At 42.2% G+C, this 22,003-nt stretch overlaps 1 protein-coding gene across 2 annotated transcripts in view; it reads right to left on the reverse strand.

Annotated features, from left to right (window-relative positions):
• The window catches only part of eif2ak4 (eukaryotic translation initiation factor 2 alpha kinase 4), a 141,512-nt gene that overhangs the window by 105,152 nt on the left and 14,357 nt on the right, over window positions 1-22,003 (reverse strand). For both annotated transcript variants that reach the window (XM_060933940.1, XM_060933941.1), the window contains exons 6-12: window positions 20,169-20,311; window positions 19,860-19,960; window positions 18,943-19,100; window positions 14,413-14,948; window positions 5,084-5,199; window positions 3,782-3,936; window positions 3,217-3,647 (exon numbers count right to left, since the gene is read on the reverse strand). In XM_060933940.1, the coding sequence (XP_060789923.1) occupies window positions 3,217-3,647; window positions 3,782-3,936; window positions 5,084-5,199; window positions 14,413-14,948; window positions 18,943-19,100; window positions 19,860-19,960; window positions 20,169-20,311 (1,640 nt within the window). The remainder of the gene's footprint in view (window positions 1-3,216; window positions 3,648-3,781; window positions 3,937-5,083; window positions 5,200-14,412; window positions 14,949-18,942; window positions 19,101-19,859; window positions 19,961-20,168; window positions 20,312-22,003) is intronic.

Genomic DNA, 22,003 nt, shown 5'->3' on the forward strand with positions numbered 1-22,003 from the left:
AGAGTCACCACTAACCTGCATGTCTTTGGACTGTGGGGGAAACCGGAGCACCCGGAGGAAACCCACGCGGACACGGGGAGAACATGCAAACTCCACACAGAAAGGCCCTCGCCGGCCCCGGGGCTCGAACCCGGACCTTCTTGCTGTGAGGCGACAGCGCTAACCACTACACCACCATGCCGCCCACTCTCAAAAATATATTTTTTTATTCCCATTTATGCAGCATACAAGAGTCAAGGATGGAGATACTATACACTCAAATTTATTTAAAAATAAAGGTTCTGCGTATCCGCTTTAAGGTTTATTTAAACGACAAAAAAGTTGACTGTTCATTTTAAATGCTATTTAACAAAATGAATATTTCAACACTTCATTTGTAAACACTACTTAGCTTGCCTTGCATAAGTCTAACAATTTGTAGTGTTACAACCTGGAAACTGACTTGCACACTCTTACACTCACCCCCCCCAAAAAAAAAAAAAAACCTGTACCTTGTCACTGGGATGGTACCCTCAAGAGACCTTTCACCTGCTAATATGGATACTGCATCATGAAAAATGTTTTAAGGTAGATAAACAGACTGTAATTAACAAAGTAAAGATCTAAAGGACACTACATGTAAAAGACACTTAATAAAAAAAGTACACACTAGTTGGTCCCACCCCAGTAAGAAGGAAAGGTGCAGTTTAATACACTGTTTTTCTGGGAGTGTAGTCTATAATACTCAAGTATGAGGAAAAATCAGGATAGTTCGGAAATAATTTACAAATAAAAAAAAGTTTTAATTGGTTTAATAAAGTATCCATTTACTCAGATGCAACCAGCTACCATTAGAAGCCACAATTTAATGAATTATTAATTAAATTCCATCTGTGTACAATTATTGCATCACATGATCTCAGTATAAAAACAGCTGGAAAAGCATTAATGAAGGTTTGATTATGAAAAAAAAAAATTTATAAAGTAGTATTATTTATATACGTGTGTGGGGGGGGGGGACATTATGGCAAAGCACATATAAATCCATTATTTAAAAATGTAAAGAAAATGGCAGAACTGCAACTCTGCCTTAATACTTATGCAACCATCAAATGTCTGATTTTTTTGCTATTGTGCAACAATTAATATTCTAACCTTGAAACTTTAGATATTTAGTCAGTCAAAGTTCCAGTTGTAACACTCCAAATTGCATCTGTAAAGGTTCTCAGTCATGCAGGTCATCATATACCGTAGGTGCTAAAGAAGGCAACTGGACTTGCTTGAAATCCTTGGAGATGTTTCACCTCTCATCCGAAAGGCTTCTTCAGTTCTGTCTGATGAGTGGGGAGTTCCAGGTATTTATCCTCTAGTGGACCAGAAGCAACCCTAAGGAGAGTCGTCGAGGTCACATGGGTCGTGGAGTCATCCTGTAGGTGTAGGTCGCCGGGGGCCAGGTGTAAACGGTATTAGCAGCCTAGAGGGTCGTTTGGGTGATCTGTGGGTCATTGATGCTCTCTGCCAACATGTGACTCATTGAAGTCAGCTGAGTTTTGGTGTGGATGTGTATTCAGTTTTTTTTTTTTAGCCAGAGAAGACAGGTCGTTTGAAAGAGGAGTAAAGGAAGCCATCTTCGTCAACCTAGAAGGACCATCGCTGCACAGAGGAGGTGGTCTGAGACACCACTTATCAGCCACCTACAATGTAGTCCTTGGCACACTTCCCAGAAAACTGAATACACATCCACACCAAGACTCGGCTGACTTCAATCAGTGCGTTTACATGCACATAGAGAAAATCGAATTTCTGCCGTTGCTCAACTGAAATCAAAGCTCTAAATGGCATGTAAACACCTTAGCTTGGCTGAAATTGAACCGAACTTGATTTCTCGCAATCGAACTACACGACCGAGATTATGCGATTGTAGCCGAGCTACTTAGTACATGTAAACCCTATCGAGCTATGGAGTCGAGCCACTTACTTCAGCGCTGCCCCTTCTGGAAGTGACGAGTGACGAGACCAAAAGCGGGAAAAACAACAGCCTCGGTCGGCATGGCAATGAATCATGACAACAGCATGAATCTTTTCTTTTTGTGGCATTGTTTGCACTGTTAAAATTTAGCTCACTTACTGTATCACCAAATACATCTGTACAGCTGTTACATAGCTGTGAATTGTGTACATAAACAAGTCATTGTATTTTTGTGTGTGTGTGTGTGTGTGTGTGTGTGTATATGTGTATATATATATATATATATATATATATATATATATATATATATATATATATATATATATATATATATATATATCTCCATCCAACATCTGAAGAATGTCAATAAAAACAAAACAATTGAACTTTTTGTGTGTTTATTAAGACATAAGTTAAATTGTAAGCAAAAAAAATTATATTTTTTTGTAAGCAAAAAACGGACTTTAGAAAAATATTATTGTGCAAAATAGGTTGTCTTACAAAACAGTGGTCTGCGCCGGACAGTTTGTAGCCATACAGTCTGTTAAAGCAAGCCTAACAGCTTGAACTGCCAGTGTTGCCAGATTGGGGGGTTTTAAGTGCATTTTGGCAGATTTGAACATGTTTTGGGCTGGAATACGTCAGCAGTATCTGGCAACACTATAGCTCTTCTTCATGACGACAACCGGAAGTGTACCAACACGATGGGGCGTGTAGCGCCACCTGTGGCTCGGGTGCACAATGCACCTTGCACAATAGCCCGATTTCACTTGTGCATGTAGGATTGGATTTCTCTGGCACCCCTGCTGGGACCCTTTGCTCAATTACCGGACAGTAGCTCGATTTGGATGTGCATGTAAACGTACTGAATGACTGAACATGATGGCGGAGAGGGACAACAACCTAACCTAATCATCCTAACAACTCTCTAAGCTGCTAACACCATTCATACCCAGCCTCCAGTGACCCTAACAACCTTCAGGATGACTCAACAACCCATGAGACCTCAACAACTCTCCTTAGGGTTGCTTTTGGTCCACTAGAAGATAAATACCTGGAACTCCCCACTCGTCAGACAGAACTGAAGAAGCCTTTCGGATGAGAGGTGAAACATCTCCAAGGATTTCAAGCAAGTCCAGTTGCCTTCTTTAGCATGTACGGACTTCAAATTGTGGAAACTTTCCAAAGAGGGAATACTTATATTTTTTTTTATTAGGGCCATTCAGCCACAAATACATGCAATTCCTGACCTTGGTGTAGGAACTTACAGGAAAGATGGACAGAACACATCTGCTTCATCCTCATCGTCCTCCTCCTCATCACTGGAGTCAGTGGCGTTGCACTTTGCACTGGACGACCTCTCCAGAGATGTGCTCCACTCCACTGAACTGGCCAGTGCTGGTGGGGGTGCATCGTCTTCCACATTGTCGAGGAGGCCGAGCTCATTGAGGTGGGGCAGAGCAGCAGGGCGTGGACGCTGCTCAGGGGTGCTGGCAGGCTCAGAGGTGTCGCTGCTCTCCGCCCCTGTAGACGGGGCCTCATGTCTCTCAATCCACGCGTTATAATAGCGCACAATGTTCTCATGGTTCAGGCGTGAGAGGAGCGTCACCTCTCCCTTAATACGGCGGAACTGCCTGCTGGCCGGGTTCACCTGGATCCGTTTAACGGCATAGTAGCAGCCGTCCAACTTATTTTGGACCTACAGATGCATAGAAGTCCAGGAACACAGAAATAAAAGGAGAAATAAAACCCCATCATAGCAGCCAATATCCCAATAATGTAAAAGGTTTCCCTGAAAAAGCCATGATTCCTCAACACAGATGGGTTCATCACCTTGATGACTGCTCCAAAAGCACCTTTGCCCAGCAGCTGGAGCTCCTCGAACTCGTTGAAGTAACGGGAGAACTGTTTCTGCACCACTGTACTAAAAGGGGCGCTGAGAAGGTGACTCCGCGGGATAACCGTGGATGCAAAATCCACTTCCATGTCTGACAAGAAACATGTTTCACAAAACAACATTTGCATTATTAAAAGGTTATCATCAAGGTGCTTTCGAACCGTGTTCACCTGAGCAGTCAACAGACAAAATGTACTTTTCTATGTACACGTGACACAAAGCCACAATTTCAGGAGCAAGCAACAAAGTGATGTTTGAATCGAGACCCTGATAAAGCTACAGATTCAAATAAACGTCTCTAAAGAATCAGGGCACCATTTCAGTGGCACATGTGGCCTGACATTTCTTCAGTTCCACACTCACGACTTTACTTCTTACGTGAAGTTCGGCCCATTTTCCTGTTTGATGAGCAAAAATGGAAAACTTGCAGCCATGATTTCATCTTATTCGATTAGATACGCTCACTGGCCACTTTAATAGGAAGTTATTCTTGATTCAAAGAGTCCTGTTCTTGGCTGGCAGGAGTGGAACCCAATGTGGTCTTCTGCTGTTGCATGCTGAGATGCTTTTCTGCTCACTACGTTTGTAAAGAGTTGCTATGAGTATCCCTCCTGGCAGCTCGAACCTATCTGGCCATTTTCCTCTGACCTCTCTCATCAACAAGGCGTTTCCACCCACAGAACTGTCGCTCACTCAATGTTTTTTGTTTTCCGCACCATTCTGTGTAAACTCTAGAGACCGTTGTGTGTGAAAACCCCAGGAGATCAGCAGCTTCTGAAATACTCAAACCAGTCCATCTGGCACCAACAGCAATGCCACAGTGAAAGTCACAGAGATCACAACTTCTGCCATTCTGATGTCTGAAGTGAACATGAACTGAAGCTCTTGATTTGTATCTGCATTGTGCTGCTGTCAAGGGACTGGCTGATTAGATAACTGCATAAAACAGCAGGTGTGTGGGTGTCCCTAATAAAGTGGCCGGCGAGTGTATGACCTCTCAAATATGAACAGAAATATTATAAAAGACAAAGTTTAGCTTAATAAATTGCTCATCAGAACTATGCACACCCACAAGCGACAAGTCCGACTTTATCCCCTGCTAGCACGAGTACTTTGACATGATGTAGGCATTATACTGTACACTACTCTAAACTGCTACTTACTGTCACTTTAATATCCCTCTCTCTCTTATCTGAAGTGTGTGAGAGAGTGAGACAGACAGAGGAAGACAGATATACCTTCTGGACTGGGCTCCTGGCATGGAGGAAGGCTCTTTGGTGAGGGTGGGCGCAGGAAAGAGTGCTCGAGTAGCTGCTGAGTGTTCCAGCGTTCAGCATCATTCAGACACACACACCTGCAAAACACCACAAGTCAACCTAATACATACCTGTAGACATGCGCACACTTCTATAAATCCACCAAACTCCTATAAGGTCATTTCCCTTACAAAAAGGGATTCTCGTAGAGCATTTACAACCCCGATTCCAAAAAAGTTGGGACAAAGTACAAATTGTAAATAAAAACGGAATGCAATAATTTACAAATCTCAAAAAGTGATATTGTATTCACAACAGAACATAGACAACATATCAAATGTCAAAAGTGAGACATTTTGAAATTTCATGACAGCAACACATCTCAAAAAAGTTGGGACAGGGGCAATAAGAGGCTGGAAAAGTTAAAGGTACAAAAAAGGAACAGCTGGAGGACCAAATTGCAACTCATTAGGTCAATTGGCAATAGGTCATTAACATGACTGGGTATAAAAAGAGCATCTTGGAGTGGCAGCGGCTCCCAGAAGTAAAGATGGGAAGAGGATCACCAATCCCCCTAATTCTGCACCGACAAACAGTGGAGCAATATCAGAAAGGAGTTCGACAGTGTAAAATTGCAAAGAGTTTGAACATATCATCATCTACAGTGCATATCATCATCAAAAGATTCAGAGAATCTGGAAGAATCTCTGTGCGTAAGGGTCAAGGCCAGAAAACCATACTGGGTGCCCGTGATCTTCGGGCCCTTAGACGGCACTGCATCACATACAGGCATGCTTCTGTATTGGAAATCACAAAATGGGCTCAGGAATATTTCCAGAGAACATTATCTGTGAACACAATTCACCGTGCCATCCGCCGTTGCCAGCTAAAACTCTATAGTTCAAAGAAGAAGCCGTATCTAAACATGATCCAGAAGCGCAGACGTCTTCTCTGGGCCAAGGCTCATTTAAAATGGACTGTGGCAAAGTGGAAAACTGTTCTGTGGTCAGACGAATCAAAATTTGAAGTTCTTTATGGAAATCAGGGACGCCGTGTCATTCGGACTAAAGAGGAGAAGGACAACCCAAGTTGTTATCAGCGCTCAGTTCAGAAGCCTGCATCTCTGATGGGGTTGTATTAGTGCGTGTGGCATGGGCAGCTTACACATCTGGAAAGACACCATCAATGCTGAAAGGTATATCCAGGTTCTAGAGCAACATATGCTCCCATCCAGACGACGTCTCTTTCAGGGAAGACCTTGCATTTTCCAACATGACAATGCCAAACCACATACTGCATCAATTACAGCATCATGGCTGCGTAGAAGAAGGGTCCGGGTACTGAACTGGCCAGCCTGCAGTCCAGATCTTTCACCCAGAGAAAACATTTGGCGCATCATAAAACAGAAGATACGACAAAAAAGACCTAAGACAGTTGAGCAACTAGAATCCTACATTAGACAAGAATGGGTTAACATTCCTATCCCTAAACTTGAGCAACTTGTCTCCTCAGTCCCCAGACGTTTACAGACTGTTGTAAAGAGAAAAGGGGATGTCTCACAGTGGTAAACATGGCCTTGTCCCAACTTTTTTGAGATGTGTTGTTGTCATGAAATTTAAAATCACCTAATTTTTCTCTTTAAATGATACATTTTCTCAGTTTAAACATTTGATATGTCATTATGTTCTATTCTGAATAAAATATGGAATTTTGAAACTTCCACATCATTGCATTCCGTTTTTATTTACAATTTGTACTTTGTCCCAACTTTTTTGGAATCGGGGTTGTAGAAAGCAAGAAACATCTCATCTTTGAGACTGTTAATTTGGCACTACAAGTTACAGGGGCATAAATGGAATAACTTCTTAGGATTTGCAGAGATGAAGTTATATGAGGCTTAAGTAGACATGGCCAGAAATTCAGCTTGAAGAGGTGAACAAATCAGTGGCCTGGACACCTGGGACGAGCAGACTGTGTGTCTGGGCTTTTTTAAATTTTGTTTTAAAGGATACTCACAGTAGGGATCGACCGATTATCATCCTGACCAATAACCTGAGCTGATATTCAGCATTTTTTCGATTGTCTGAATTAAGACTTGAACTTTTCTTGCCAATAGAAGCATTTTTGTCATGTCGGTGAATATGCTCGAAATATGGATGATGCATTCAACCAGCACTTCTGTAGTCCATCTCCACGTCCCGCCTGCAGCGCTATTGGAGGAGTAGAAATGTGGACCATGTGTTGAGTAAATCCAATCAAACATGCTTTTCAGTGTTTGTGAGAAACGATGGAATGAAGAACCACTTGCATCGGCTTCCACACTGAGAGGAAAGGTAAGAACATACATCCATCCATTATCTGTAGCCGCTTTATCCTGTTCTACAGGGTCGCAGGCAAGCTGGAGCCTATCCCAGCTGACTACGGGCGAGAGGCGGGGTACACCCTGGACAAGTCGCCAGGTCATCACAGGGCTGACACAGACACAGACAACCATTCACACTCACATTCACACCTACGGTCAATTTAGAGTCACCAGTTAACCTAACCTGCATGTCTTTGGACTGTGGGGGAAACCGGAGCACCCGGAGGAAACCCACGCGGATACGGGGAGAACATGCAAACTCCGCACAGAAAGGCCCTCGCCGGCCACGGGGATCGAACCCCTTCTTGCTGTGAGGCGACAGCGCTAACCACTACACCACCGTGCCGCCCAGCTAAGAACATGTTGAGGTTAAATAATGCAGTTAGCAAAAAAGCACAATCCAGTCGGTCATATTGTTTTGCTCAATCAGTCAGTAAATCAGTCTCGCGTACACACCGAGATGACGACTATCGCATTACTTTCTGCACAGTTTTTTTTTTTTAAATGCTCAAATATTAAAAACATAGTTCATTTAATTTGAGAATAAGAACTGAATTCTTGTACATTTTCAAAATACAAACATCAAATTTATGGTAAACGAATATAATCTCCAAATATTGGTTATCAGCATTATGACCAATAATCAGTATCATGCCTGGGGGGAAAAAAAATAAAAAATACGAGACCCCCCAATTCATTTAACTTGTGGGCAAATACAGTAAAATGACCAGAAAAGGAAAAACCTCCTAACCATTTCCACCAAACGAGATTTCATTTGGTACATACAGTGCCTTGCAAAAGTATTCATCCCCCTTGGTGTTTGTCCTGTTTTGTTGCATTACAAGCTGGAATTAAAATGGATTTTGAGGGTTAGCACCATTTGATTCACACAACATGCCTACCACTTTAAAAGGTGGTAATTGTTTTCTTTATTGTGACACAAACAATAAATAAGATGAAAAAACAGAAATCTGGAGTGTGCATAAGTATTGACCCCCTTCCGTATGAAACCCCTAAATAAGAGCCGGTCCAACCAATTCACTTCATAAGTCACATAATTAGTTGATGAAGATCCACTTGTGTGCAAACAAAGTGTCACATGATCTGTCACGTGATGTCTGTATAAAATCAACCTGTTCTGGAAGGACCCTGACTCTGCAACACTACTAAGCAAGCAACATGAAAACCAAGCAGCACTCCAAACAGGTCAGAGACAAAGTTGTGGAGCACCATTAAATCCATTATAGCAAAATGGAAAGAATATGGCACCACTACAAACCTGACAAGAGAAGGCCACCCACCAAAACTCACAGACCAGGCAAGGAGGGCATTAATCAGAGATGCAACAAAGACACCAAAGAGAACACTGACAGAGCTGCAAAGATGGGCGTATCTGTCCAAAGGACCACTTTAAGCCATACACTCCACAGAGTGGGGCTTTATGGAAGAGTGGCCAGAAAAAAAGCCATTGCTGAAGAAAACGTTTGGAGTTTGCCCAACAGCACGTGGCAGACTCCCCAAACACATGGAAGAAGATTCTCTGGTCAAATTAAAATAAAATTGATCTTTTTGGCCATCATGGGAAATGCCATGTGTGGTACAAACCCAACACCCTGAGAACATTCCTACAGTGAAGCATGGTGGTGGCAGCATCATGCTGTGGGGATATTTTTCATCTGCAGGGACAGGAAAGCTGGTCAGGACTAAATACAGGGCAATTCTGGAGGAAAACCTGTTTGAGTTGGCCAGAGGTTTGAGACTGGGATGAAGATTCACATTCCAGCAGGACAAAGACCCTAAATATACTGCTAAAGCTACACTGGAGTGGTTTAAAGGGAAACATTTCAATGTCTTGGAATGGCCTAGTCAAAGCCCAGACCTCAATCCAATTGAGAATCTGTGGCATAACTTGAAGATTGCTGGACACCAATGCAACCCATCTAACTTGAAGGAGTTGGAGCAGTTTTGCCTTGAGGAATGGGCAAAAATCCCAGTGGCTAGATGTGCTAAGCTAATAGACATATACCCCAAGAGACTTGCAGCTCTAATTGCACCAAAAGGTGGCTCTACAAAGTATTGACTTTTTTTTTTTTTTGGGGGGGGGGGGGGGGGGGGGGGATATACCTACGCACACTTCAGATTTCTGTTTTTTTCATCTTAGTTATTGTTTGTGTCACAATAAAACAGCAATTTTCACCTTTAAAATTGTCAGTGTTATGTAAATCAAATGGTGCTAACCCCCCCAAAATCCATTTTAATTCGTGCTACACATCTTGACATTTTAACCTTGGTGCATGCTTAAAAATTTTTCATTCATTTATTGGGGGGGTTGTAAAATTCCTCAACAAGAGTGAAAATCTGAGACGGTGCTACAACAACCTGATGTGACTTGACACGGAATGGCCCTTCAATGTGCCTTTGGAAGCAGCCCAGGACAGGATAAACAACCACACACCCTTTATCAAAACTACCCCAGTCAGCATCACTAAAGCAAACACACCTGCACAGCAGCTCTCACTGGGGGACCAAGCACCGCATGGGCAAACACACCGACACACTTTGCTACACCGCATTAATCCATGCCATCTCCTGGCAAAACTAATGCGGATGTAGTCAGAAACTCAGACATAAAAAGCACCACGCAGTGGCTGCCTGGGATCTCTTTATTTACAGAGCTAACAGTTATTGATCAAAGGCGTTTCTGGCAAAAAATCAGCACCTCAAGGTTGAACAAACATATTGAGAGAAAATAAACACACTAGGCAGACTTGAATAACAGCAAAGCTCCATACTTAAGAGAATATGGGAATGCATCAACCTGATTTTTGATGTTTTTTGCAACCGAACAACGAACTTGTACCACTGCAGGGAACCAGATTGCAGGTGCAAGGCAACATCTCTCAAACACCTGACCACCAGACAGCAAAATTTGTATCTTTATGTACATAAGATAGATGAGTTTTTCATAAAGTGCTTATTTTTAAATCTGCTTTTTTTCATTTTTAAATAATAGGGGTGTTCACACAGCACATATTTGCATCGATGCTGCACCGATGTATTTTGTTGCGATATATCTTACACCGGTGTAAATTTTGTGGAGCGTTCACATGTCACAAGCCTGCTTACTAGAGAGAAGCGTGTTAGCACCGGTGCAGCCCCACTTGCGTTCACACGGCAGTTTTTGCGACCGTGCTACACGATAGTAATAATGCGGAAATGAAATATGCGCATGCGTGAAAATGTACTTCCTTTTCCCGGTTGTCATGGCATCACCAAGCGCCGGGAAAACAACGTGGATGAAGACACCAGTGTTGCCAGATACTGCTGACGTTTTCCAGCCCAAAATATGTTCAAATCCGCCAAAATGCACTTAAAACCGCCCAATCTGGCAACACTGGAAGACATGCAGTTCTGTTGTTGTTGATATTCGCCATTTTGGAAGCGCAAAATACCAGGATGCAAATTATGCAATACCCGTATGTAATCAACTCTCCTCACGCGTAGCGAGTCTACCCCTGTAGCGTTCAGACGTCCCATTTTATAATCGGTGCTGCCCCGCAAACTAGCATTTACTCCGGAGTAAATTTCTTAAACCACCTCCCGAGCAGGGTTAGATTTGCACCGGTTTAAGCAGCTTTCAGGGGCTACACCGGTATAACTTTGTACCGTGTGAACGCTCTACCGGGGCAGCCCCGGTGCTACACCGGAGTAAAAGTTGCTGTGTGAACACCCCTAAAGCAGGATTATTTACCAACACATTTTACGGACAATATTCACGACAGTTTCATATAAAACTAGCGAAAACAGTTTAATTAGTCCATTTCCTTGTTGGACAATTGACAGTTTGTTTCATATAAGGGGTGATGTAAGCGCAGGAAGAGTTTTATTGAAAACACGCTAGCAAACAGATCCAAAACATAGGCAAAGGCAGAATCGAAAAGCAGCCAGTGCCCGAGTGAGACACAGACAGGATAAATCCAAAAACACAATACAAAATACAAGGCTGCTGCAAAGTCTGTGTGCTACTCAGAGTCCTTATATGTATGTGCTGCGATTGGGCTCTAATCAGGAACAGGTGCATGGTAATTAGTCCTAATGGTGTCACGCACACATTGGGGTCTACAGCATACACTGAGCGCTCCGAGCTCCAATACATGTAGATGTGACCGTTGCAATCGGACGACTGTTTGACATCAAATTTGATACTGGATGGAAACACAACAGTAATGATGTAAAGTGAAAGCGCTGGTTCACTGCTGTCCACCAGGCACCCAGAAGAGTCACACCATAATAAAAGTCATGGTGGCGTTTCTGGTGCATGGCATGTGGTGTCAAAGAAAGGAATAAATACGTTTTCGTATGTCATTACTGGTATCACGGTCACATTACAATTCAGCAATTTATTGACATGAAATACACTACATAATTCAATGGTTCATTTGCTCTAATATTATTCTATTCCGGTTGAGTTTGTACCTTTGCTAATACTCATCAGAAGCTCCACTTTTCGGCAGGGTTTAAATATCTAGATTAGGCCAAAAAAAAAAAGATCGTGTGCTTCAGGTAACATGAAATACTAAAAGGGTCCGTAGTAGGGCTGTAACGATATGCGTATCGAAATCGAGATACGCAGAGCCACGATCCGTATCGCGATACAAGAAGGCAGAATGGCGGTACACCCTTTCAAACTTCTCAGCCCAAAAACAGAGGCGCTTCCAAACTTCAATTTATGAATACTTTACTTTTTATTTAAATTACATTTTAAACTTACTTAAATTACTTTTATTTTTTTTATATCTATTAGTAAGTCGTTTTTTCGCCGACCTGCGACAATCTTCTGCGAGTCACACAACGTCCACACTCGCCACTGGCAGAGCATTCATTTCTTTTAAGCGGTCGCCATTCTGGTTGCGACGCGGGGAGCGAATCTGTAAACAAGCAGCTCATTGGCTGGCTAGGTGTGCCACAAGCCAATCACAATCACTTGACCGGAAAGGCATGCAGTGTTGCCAGATTGGGCAGGTTTAGGTGCTTTTTGGCTGGTTTTGAACATATTTTGGGGTGGAAAACGTTAGCAATATCTGGCAACACTGAAGGCATGTCTGCTTGGGCGGAAGCCTTCTGCGGCAGTTACATTTTGACACGCGAGCAATGTTTCACCATAAAAATTCCCTAATTTCCATCTGTTTTCCGCGATCACAGAAAATCATTGGCCCTATGAGAGTGAGACAGTGAGAGAGCCACCACCCAAAAAAAATCTTAACGGATTTACACGATTTGGAAAAATGACTTTTTCAGAACCGAAAAAAACAGAGCTTCCGGCTCAACAGTATTATTTTGAGAAATAAAACAATCTTTGGATATACATTTGTTCATTTTTGCTTACATATTACTCATTCTCTGCAGTGGTCTGAATTATTTGTTATTAAATAGTTAATGTAAGTAAGTAAATAAGTCAAATTTACTACTTTAAAAAAACATTTTAAAAAAAAATCGTGGGCGTATCGAATCGTGGGTCAAAAATCGCGATACGAATCGAATCGTGAGTTGGGTGTATCGTTACAGCCCTAGTCCGTAGGTAGGAAAGGGTTTTTTTTCTTAAATTTTTTTTATTTTGTTCGAAAAAATTAACATAAGTAAACATCTTACAAAATAGTATTTTGGCACAGAATCCTTTATACCACACATCATAATAAAGTGTTTGAAATCTTCAAACAAATTAAAAAAAAAAAAAAAAACCTTGAAAAATTGTGACTAGTCACTAATTAAAATATACTGAGACATTCAGCATTTTAAATCAATTTATTTTTACTATCTTAAAAAGTAGTCCTTTAATTCAAAGTCTTTTTTTAACTATAAAAACATTAAATATCTTACAGAACATTTTGGCACAAAATTTTTTCAATAGTACACATCATGTTTTATATATATATATATATATATATATATATATATATATATATATATATATATATATATGAGATGTTATCAAAATATTCTGACTGTGACTAAGAAAAATCACTGTTTTAAACATTTAAACGTGTTAACGCTTTGGCACGAGACACAACTGGTAACATAGAAGTAGAATTATTTTCACTTTGCCACTTTGCCAAATGGTCGTTGGCAAACAGGCATGATTTGCATTTCCTTACAGTCCCTACATAATGATGTTAATTTATCAGACGACTCACGCGATCGACGTGAATATCGCGAGAGTTCGAATTCTGATGTTCTGCGCGAGATGGCTGCGCCCATGTTTATGCAGGGGGGCTGATAGAAGTGGCGAAACATTTTACTTTTTATCGTCTCTTTCACAACTTGAATGCGTTGAAACAAAGAATTATGACAAACTAACGTCACAAACTAAAATATCGAGGGAAATTTGTAATAAAAACTTTACGGTCGGCAATTCTCGATCGGTCGGGTTACCGGAAACACACTATTTTTTTTATTTGGCCTTATCTTTTGTATGTGATGTGAGGACAGGACACCACAAGCCTATAGCTCAAATGTGACTTTTGTTGATGACAAAATATGATGTACAACCCCAGGACATTACTCGTTCATTTTCCTTGGTCTGCATGAATGCACTGAGCTAGCTAAGTGGTTTACCATGTTATTTTATAATTTTAGCAGTTACATTTTATCTTACGTTAGTGAGGTTTACACACAAACAAAACCTGGGACTGAGTAGCACACTAGAGCTTTCCTTTCCTCAGTGGACTAGCTAATAAATTTATCATTTATCTACGTTTCTGGTGTTCCAAAAGTATTTAAAAAAAAAGTTACTCAAGTACAATAAAACTGAGGAGACAAATTCGATGCATTAAAAGTAAGAAATGTGTGTCATACTTCACAGACGTAAACTACAGATACTAGCCTTCCTTAACAAGGGTCGAGCAAAAACCCAAAAAGCTTTCAGGAACATGCATGGCATTTCTGAACTTACTTCTTGAGGAAGTCCTGAAGATCAGCGGGTAGGCTAGAAGGAATGGTCACAGGGTACTCCTTGACCTCACGTCCCTGAGTGAGTGCCAAAAGAAGCAGCCCAAGGCTCCATATGTCCCCTTTCTTGCCGGTGGGTGTGGGCAGGGTGTCCTCGCTGAAGCGCACGTGAGCCTGTTCAAAAATGTCCTCTTTGCACATGTCTCCTAACCGTTTAGCCAGGCTATAGTCAGCTAGTCTCACATTGCCCTGAGCATCTAGGAGCACGGAGGAGGCAGCTAGCTGCTTATGCACCACTGAGTTGGTGTGGAGGTAGTCCAGTGCGGCGAGCAGCTGGGCGGCATGGTGCCTCAACTGATCAGGGGGCAGCGGCGTTCCTGCAGAGAGGCTCTGAGCCAGGCTGCCACCAGGCACGTGCTCAGCCAAGAGGTTCACCACCAGACAGTCTTCACGCTCGCTGTAGCTCAACGCCTGGTAGTGCACCAGGTTGGGGTGGTCCAACTTCAGCAGGGAGTTCAGCTCGCTCTCTGCTCCATGGATCTGCAGGGACACCAAAAATAAATAAATAAATAAATAAATAAATAAGCAAGCAAGCAGATGACTGGCATTTTTCTTAACTGAGAAATAAAACAGAGAATTAATGATATGTTGTCACTAGTAGGTTCCTGCTGTTAATTGTTTCTACAATATACCAGGAGTCGTCAACTGGCAGACCGCAGCCCAGATGCAGACCCAGAAAAGTATTTCAGCCAATCAAACAGAACAATGTAGCAGAGCTGATCTATGTACTGATCTTCTGCTATGGCTTATCCAGCCACATGGATTTACGTAAACTCACTAATGGCTGCACATCAGACCAGAGAATCGGGCTAAAGACATGAGATCGGAAACGGAAGAGTTTTCAGAGACTTCCATACGTTTATCAATTTATTTTCTCTCTGGTCCGATTTGCAAACTGAATGCTTGTGTTAAAAACAAAAGTGATCCGAGAGCACAATATCCCCCGCTGGCAACTATGCCATAACTCTGGTAAAATGCGACTGAATTGCAATATGTGTACAGTATTACCGACATAAAACAAAGAATCCTGTCAAGTTTCGTGAAATTCCTCCAAAAATTGAGAGAGGAGTTGAGTTCAGAAGGCGAGTACCCTTCCCGGGACGGACGGACATCGCCACGACATAACCCCCTTCAGGCCTTTCGGCCAGCGGGGGATAAAAATTGGGAGGGAATTTGAATTCAGAAAGCAAGCTCACCTTGATGAAGTTGCCAAAGTACAAGTTTGTTAATAATCAAGGGCATAATTCTGGTAAAATCTACCCAAATTAAGCAAAATTTCAATATGTGGATAACCGTCACATAACAAAGCCTTTTGCCAAGTTTGGTGAAATTCCTCCACAAACTGGAAGAGGAGTTGATTTCAGAAAGCAAGCACACCTTGATGAAAGTGCCAAAGTTATTTAATCAAGGGTCAAAACTCTGGTAAAATTTTCACAAACGAAATTAAAATCACAATGTGCGTATTACTGTCATATCGCAAGGCCTTTTACCAAGCTTCGAGAAATTCGTCCAAAAATCGTGAGAGGAGTTGATGCCAGAAGGCAAGCACACCTTTATGAAATTGTGAAAGTACAAGGTTGTTAATCAAGGGCCACAACTCTGGCAAAATGCGACCGAATTGAACAAAATTACAATATGCGTACTACCGACAAAGAATCCTGCCAAGTTGCGTGAAATTCCTCCAAAAATTATGAGAGGAGTTGATTTCAGAAGGAAAACACACTCATGAAATTGCCAAAGTATAATTTTGTTAAATCAAGGGCTGTAACTCTGGTAAAATGTGACTGAATTTAATGAAATTGCAATGTGTGTATTACCGACATACAACAAAGAATCCTGCCAAGTTTCATGAAATTCCTCCAAAAATTATGAGAGGAGTTGATTTCAGAAGGTGAACACTCTTTCCTGGGACGGACGGACGGACAGACATCGCCACGACGCAATCGCCCTTCAGGCCTTTCGGCCAGTGGGGGATTTAAAAAAAAAAAAAAAAAAAAATTGACAATGAAAACAGAGTTGACAGAAATGCGCATTTATTTTCCCCAGTCAAATTCAAAACAAAATCACCTGATGATTCTATGAAACTAGTCAAACATGGTAATGTAAAGCAAAAATAAGACTACTTTGAGTTGTCTTACATACAGCCATAAATGAATCGCTCATTTCTAAGCATTTAAAGCCATCTCATCACCACTGACTCCTGTTCGATGTTTATCGAGACATTTGGAAGCAAGGAATTTTATATAAAACTGCACATTTACAAATTTTAGACAAATATCCCTGCAATACAGACTCACTGCCCACTTTATTAGGAACACCTGTACATTCATGCAGTCATCTAAATCAGCCAATCATGTGGCAGCAGCAAAAATTCATTTAGATACAGCTCAAGAGCTTCAGGTAATGTTCACATCAAACATCAGAATGAAGAAAAAGGGTGATCTCCGTGACTTTTGCCGCTTTTCCACTACCAACGCGGCTGAGTTGGGCTGAGCCGTGCCGTGCCGTGTTGGGCTGAGTCGAGCTGAGTGGGGCTGTTGGGGTTGCATTTCGACTACAACCGCGCTGAACCGTGCTGGCTGGAAGTGGGTGGACACATTGGGTGGAGTTAGCGAAAGTGGGTGGACGTCACGTGATGTCGTTAGGCGGCGCAAACAGCGACATCAGTGAGCTTTTAAGCGGTAGTCTCACAACCCGGATAGTAAACAATAAACATGGAGGACATGGAGTCGTTAGTGTTGCTGGTCTTGGTGCTGTGGCTTGTTGTCACCGACAACGCCAACAGATACTGGCAAGAGCGTATAGATGAGGCGAGGCGCATAAGGCTTCAGAAATTCTCGTAATTCTTCTTCTTCCGGGTTTACGGTGTTTACAGATCCCAGCGTGCTCGCGGGGCGTGTGTGGGCATGTGAGGACACTCCTCCTCACCAATCAGTGCACAGGGGAGTGTCTCCTCACGCCCCTAGCCCCACTTGGCTCGGTTTGGCTCGCTTCAGCCCCACTCCAAAACCGTCCGAGTTTTAGGGGCTAAGCAGGGCTGAAGCGAGCTGAGTCGTGCTGCTCTGAGGTAGTCGAAACGCGAGCCGTGTCAGGCTGAAGTGAGCTGAAAAAAGAGTAGTGGAAAAGGGCCATTTGATCACAGCATGAATGTTGATACCAGAAGGCCTGGTTTCATAAACCGCTGATACAATAAGATATCATTTTATAATAAAATATACAGTGAGGTCCAGGTCAGAGACCACTCTGAAAAAAGCGCTTCCATTTTGCATTCTTTTCTTATTTAATACAACAACTTACATCACAAATTATATTACTGATCACAACTCAGGTGAAAAGTAGAACATTTGAAATACTGACATGAATTTCAGTTTCTTAGTATTTGGTTTGTCCCTTTTTTGCTTTAATGACAGTGTGCAGTTGAGAAAATTTCTGTACAAACTTATGATCCCTTTTTGATTAAATCCATCGGCATGTTATCTGAAAAAGTGCTAGGAGGTCATGAAGAAAATCTCACCTCATTATCTCTGGCCGCTTTATCCTGTTCTACAGGGTCGCAGGCAAGCTGGAGCCTATCCCAGCTGACTACGGGCGAAAGGCGGGGTACACCCTGGACAAGTCGCCAGGTCATCACAGGGCTGACACATAGATACAGACAACCATTCACGCTCACATTCACACCTACGGTCAATTTAGAGTCACCAGTTAACCTAACCTGCATGTCTTTGGACTGTGGGGGAAACCGGAGCACCCAGAGGAAACCCACGCGGACACGGGGAGAACATGCAAACTCCGCACAGAAAGGCCCTCGCCGGCCACGGGGCTCGAACCCGGACCTTTTTGCTGTGAGGCGACAGTGCTAACCACTACACCACCGTGCCGCCCATGAGGAAAATCTGACGTTTTGTAACAAAGTAGTTAACATGGTCAAGATCACCTAGTTGCTTACATTTAAACTGGGACCTTGAAATAGTGCAGAATCTTGAATGTTAAATAGTCCAGAAATTGAACATTTACTTTTTGTTTTAAAGATTTCAAAATTCTAAAACTGTATTTATTTCCAATTTTAAATGGAAAAAATTGGAAAATCCAATATTTTCAGTGTGGTCTCCGACTTTTGAATTCCACTATACAAAATTACAATACTGTATTACTGCAATGATAAATGACTAGCTGATCATCAGAAAACAAAATTAAAGAAGACCTTAGTATCCAGGATACTCTGTTCTGGAGAACTTGGATGCAGTGACTGAATGAAACCAAATGCCTGCATTTCTATAGTAACATATTTGATGCAAAATGTTTAAAGCAGCAATAGGGAATCTGGATATCTAGCTACATCTGTATATGCTAATGTCACAGAGATAATGTACTAGAACGATGATAAAAGTATTTCTTTCAAATAAATAAATAAATAAAAATATATTTAAAAAAAAAAAAAAAAAAAAACACACCACTCCACCCACCCACTCCCTACCTGTTTTTTACATTTTTCGATCTTTTCTTTCTCCTGGCTAGTGAAGAATTTCCCAATCATCTTGTTCCAACGAAGGATCCATTCATACACAACAGCAAACTCTCCAGAGGCTGCATTGAGGGCATAGTACACACTCCGGCCCAGTCTCTTGCTCTCACCTTAAACACACACACACGAATAAAATTACACAGCATGACTGATATGTTACATGTCCATAATAAAGACACGAATGTTCTCAACCTTGGGGTCACAGGAGATTTTTACCAAACATTATACATTTATAAATGTAGTCCTATGCATATAAAACTTGTGATATTTAAATAAATAAATAAATATTTTTAAAATTTGATTAGCCTTTCTTTAATTTGGAGTTAAGCCCAGTGGCACAGAGTTGAAAATACCGTCATGTTAATCATAATCTAACCAGTATATTTCAAGAGCACGCACTCCAGGCTTCTTGCAAAGTTCAAACTGACACAGTGTGTAGACATGAAGATCTCTCTGGATTAACAATTTATCATATACAACAATATTGTTTAGAATATTCCCATGTATCCAAGCTGGATAGGTATGGGGGAGAGGCAGGGTACACCCTGGACAAGTCGCCAGGTCATCGCAGTTTACATGTATTTGAATGTTTGTTTGTTTTTTGTGTGGTTTTTTTTTTTTTAATAAAACCAGAACAAGAATGCACAGAAATGAATGCTCCAAGCCATGACATGCACTGGCCACTACGCTTCTGGTTTAAAATGGGCTTTGCCTTCACAACCGACAAACCAAAACATTTGCTAGCACTTATTTATGGGACACAAGCGTCAACGTCCTTGTGTAGTAGAATTTTGCGCACTTAAAATGGGATCAAGTTGAGATCCACTGATTTAGCAAGAATAAGACAAAAAGACATTGAGAAAACATACCTATACATTTTCCTCTGTGAACCAGGATCTCACCCATGGCACTACTGCTGAACTGCAGGACTTCATGAGGACTTGGATTATCTTCACTGTACGTGTCTCGCCTTATTAGTGGAAACCCGTCATGTATTCAGAGAGGAATTGATTAGATTCGCCAAGTAAAAATACTAACAATCAATAATTCCTCAAATGAACTAACAGATAATTAGTGCTTATCAGAATGTTTCGCTCCCTAAAATGTTTTGTTGAACACATTTTTATATCGATCAGCCTGATTGTTCAATAAATTAAAAAAAGGCCACTTGCCCACACCTGTGTCTGCTACTAGAAGTGGTGCGACGTCTGTTTGAAGTTCCTTTTCGGTTCTCCATTGTTTCAGCGGGAGGTACAGGGGAACCGACACTGCCAGACGTCGGGCTTCCTGCAGTCGGCTGAGCCACGCACTCCAAACGCTCCTACAAGAGGAACAACTGAAGCGGTCAGCTTCATATTCCAGACGTGGACCATAGTAAACCATGTCGTTATGGACCTTGCTTTGTGCACAGGGGCATGCTGGTACAGGTTTGGGCCTCTTCGTTCCAGTGAAGAGAAATCTTAATACTCTAACACGCGAAGATGTCCTACACAGTTAAGAGCTTTAGACTGCATTGCAACAGTTTGGGGAAGGCTCACATAGAAGTGTGATGGTCAGGTGCCCTATACAGTACTTCTGGCTACATAGTTTACATCCAATGGAATTCAACAGGTAAACTTAATTTGCACATTTCTTTTGTCTCATCTCGATTTTTAAAAGCTATTCTTACCAAGCGCCAAGTTAAATAATACTTGCATTTGTCTACGAAAGTACATCAACACTAAAAGTAAGGAAACAATCTCAAAATTATGTTAAAAATAAATTACAATTCTACAGATTCAGTAAACGAAATCAAGCACTATGGTGCATCCAAGGCCTCAGAAAAATATACTCCTATTGCCCAGCCCAAACAAATATCAAACGTTATATACCATATATATAAAAAACTTGCATGGCCCAGGATGGATAGGATAGCACTCATGCCGGAGCCAAGGGTGAGTTAAAGCCTGCCACTAACCCACTCATCTGTATACCACCAAGCTGTCAGCAAATGGGAACTTCAGTCGTGATCAGAAAGAAGGCGATAGGCTCAAACACTGCTGGGGGCAGGTGCAATAGGTCAAGAGTGAAGATCAGCTCTCCAGGCCCTCCCCAGTCCTACTTTGTGATCAAGGGCAGGCTGCTGTATTGTGACAACGAGGCTAAGTGTGAGACCTCTTGGTGGTCCCCCACTCCAAGGTCGATGTGGTGAAGCACCTTACCAACTCGTACAAATTGGGAGGCCACTTCGGAGCTCACATCACCCTTGAAAAGTTGACGGACCACTTCCACTGATCTGGTATGGAAGCTAAAGTGTGTAACTTTTGCCAGCGGTGTCCTCAATGCCAACGCACCAACCCCCAAGAAGCCAGCTCAGGCTCCACTCATTCCCTTGACCATCATCAGAATGCCCTTTGAGACAGCGGGCATGGATGTGGTAGATTCATTCTCAAAGTCAGCCCAGGGCCACGAGTACATCCTCGTCACTGTCAACAATGCTTCCCGGTACCCCAAGGCAATCCCAAAGCAACATCCCAAAACATCACCAGGGAACTGGTCCTCCTCTTCTCCCATGTTGGCATCCCCAAGGACCTCCAGACAGACCAAGATATGCCCTTTGCATCCAAGGTAATGGCTGATGTACATTAGTTGTTGCAGGTCAAACAAATCAAGACATCCATCTACCACCCACAAATTAACACTCAGAGGTTCAACCAAACCCTGAAGAGAATGTTGCAATGGGTGGTGGACAAGAAGGGGAGGAACTGGGACCTCCTTCTCCCATACATCCTGTTTACCATCTGCAAAACACCCCTTCCTGGGGTTGGCAAGATATTACCATAGATTTGCCCCTAAATTCTCCTCCCTAACATCCCCCCCCTCGCCAATACAACAAGCAAGGGACAGCCGGACCAGGTACAGTGGTTTGATGAGGCGGAGCAGGCATTCCAGGCCATGAAGCGGGTGCTCATCAGCTCACCAATACTGTGGAACACAGACTTTGACAAGCCATTTGCCATGCACATAAACACAT

This window comes from Neoarius graeffei, chromosome 11 (genome assembly GCF_027579695.1).
Source record: "Neoarius graeffei isolate fNeoGra1 chromosome 11, fNeoGra1.pri, whole genome shotgun sequence".
Classification (NCBI taxonomy): domain Eukaryota; kingdom Metazoa; phylum Chordata; class Actinopteri; order Siluriformes; family Ariidae; genus Neoarius; species Neoarius graeffei.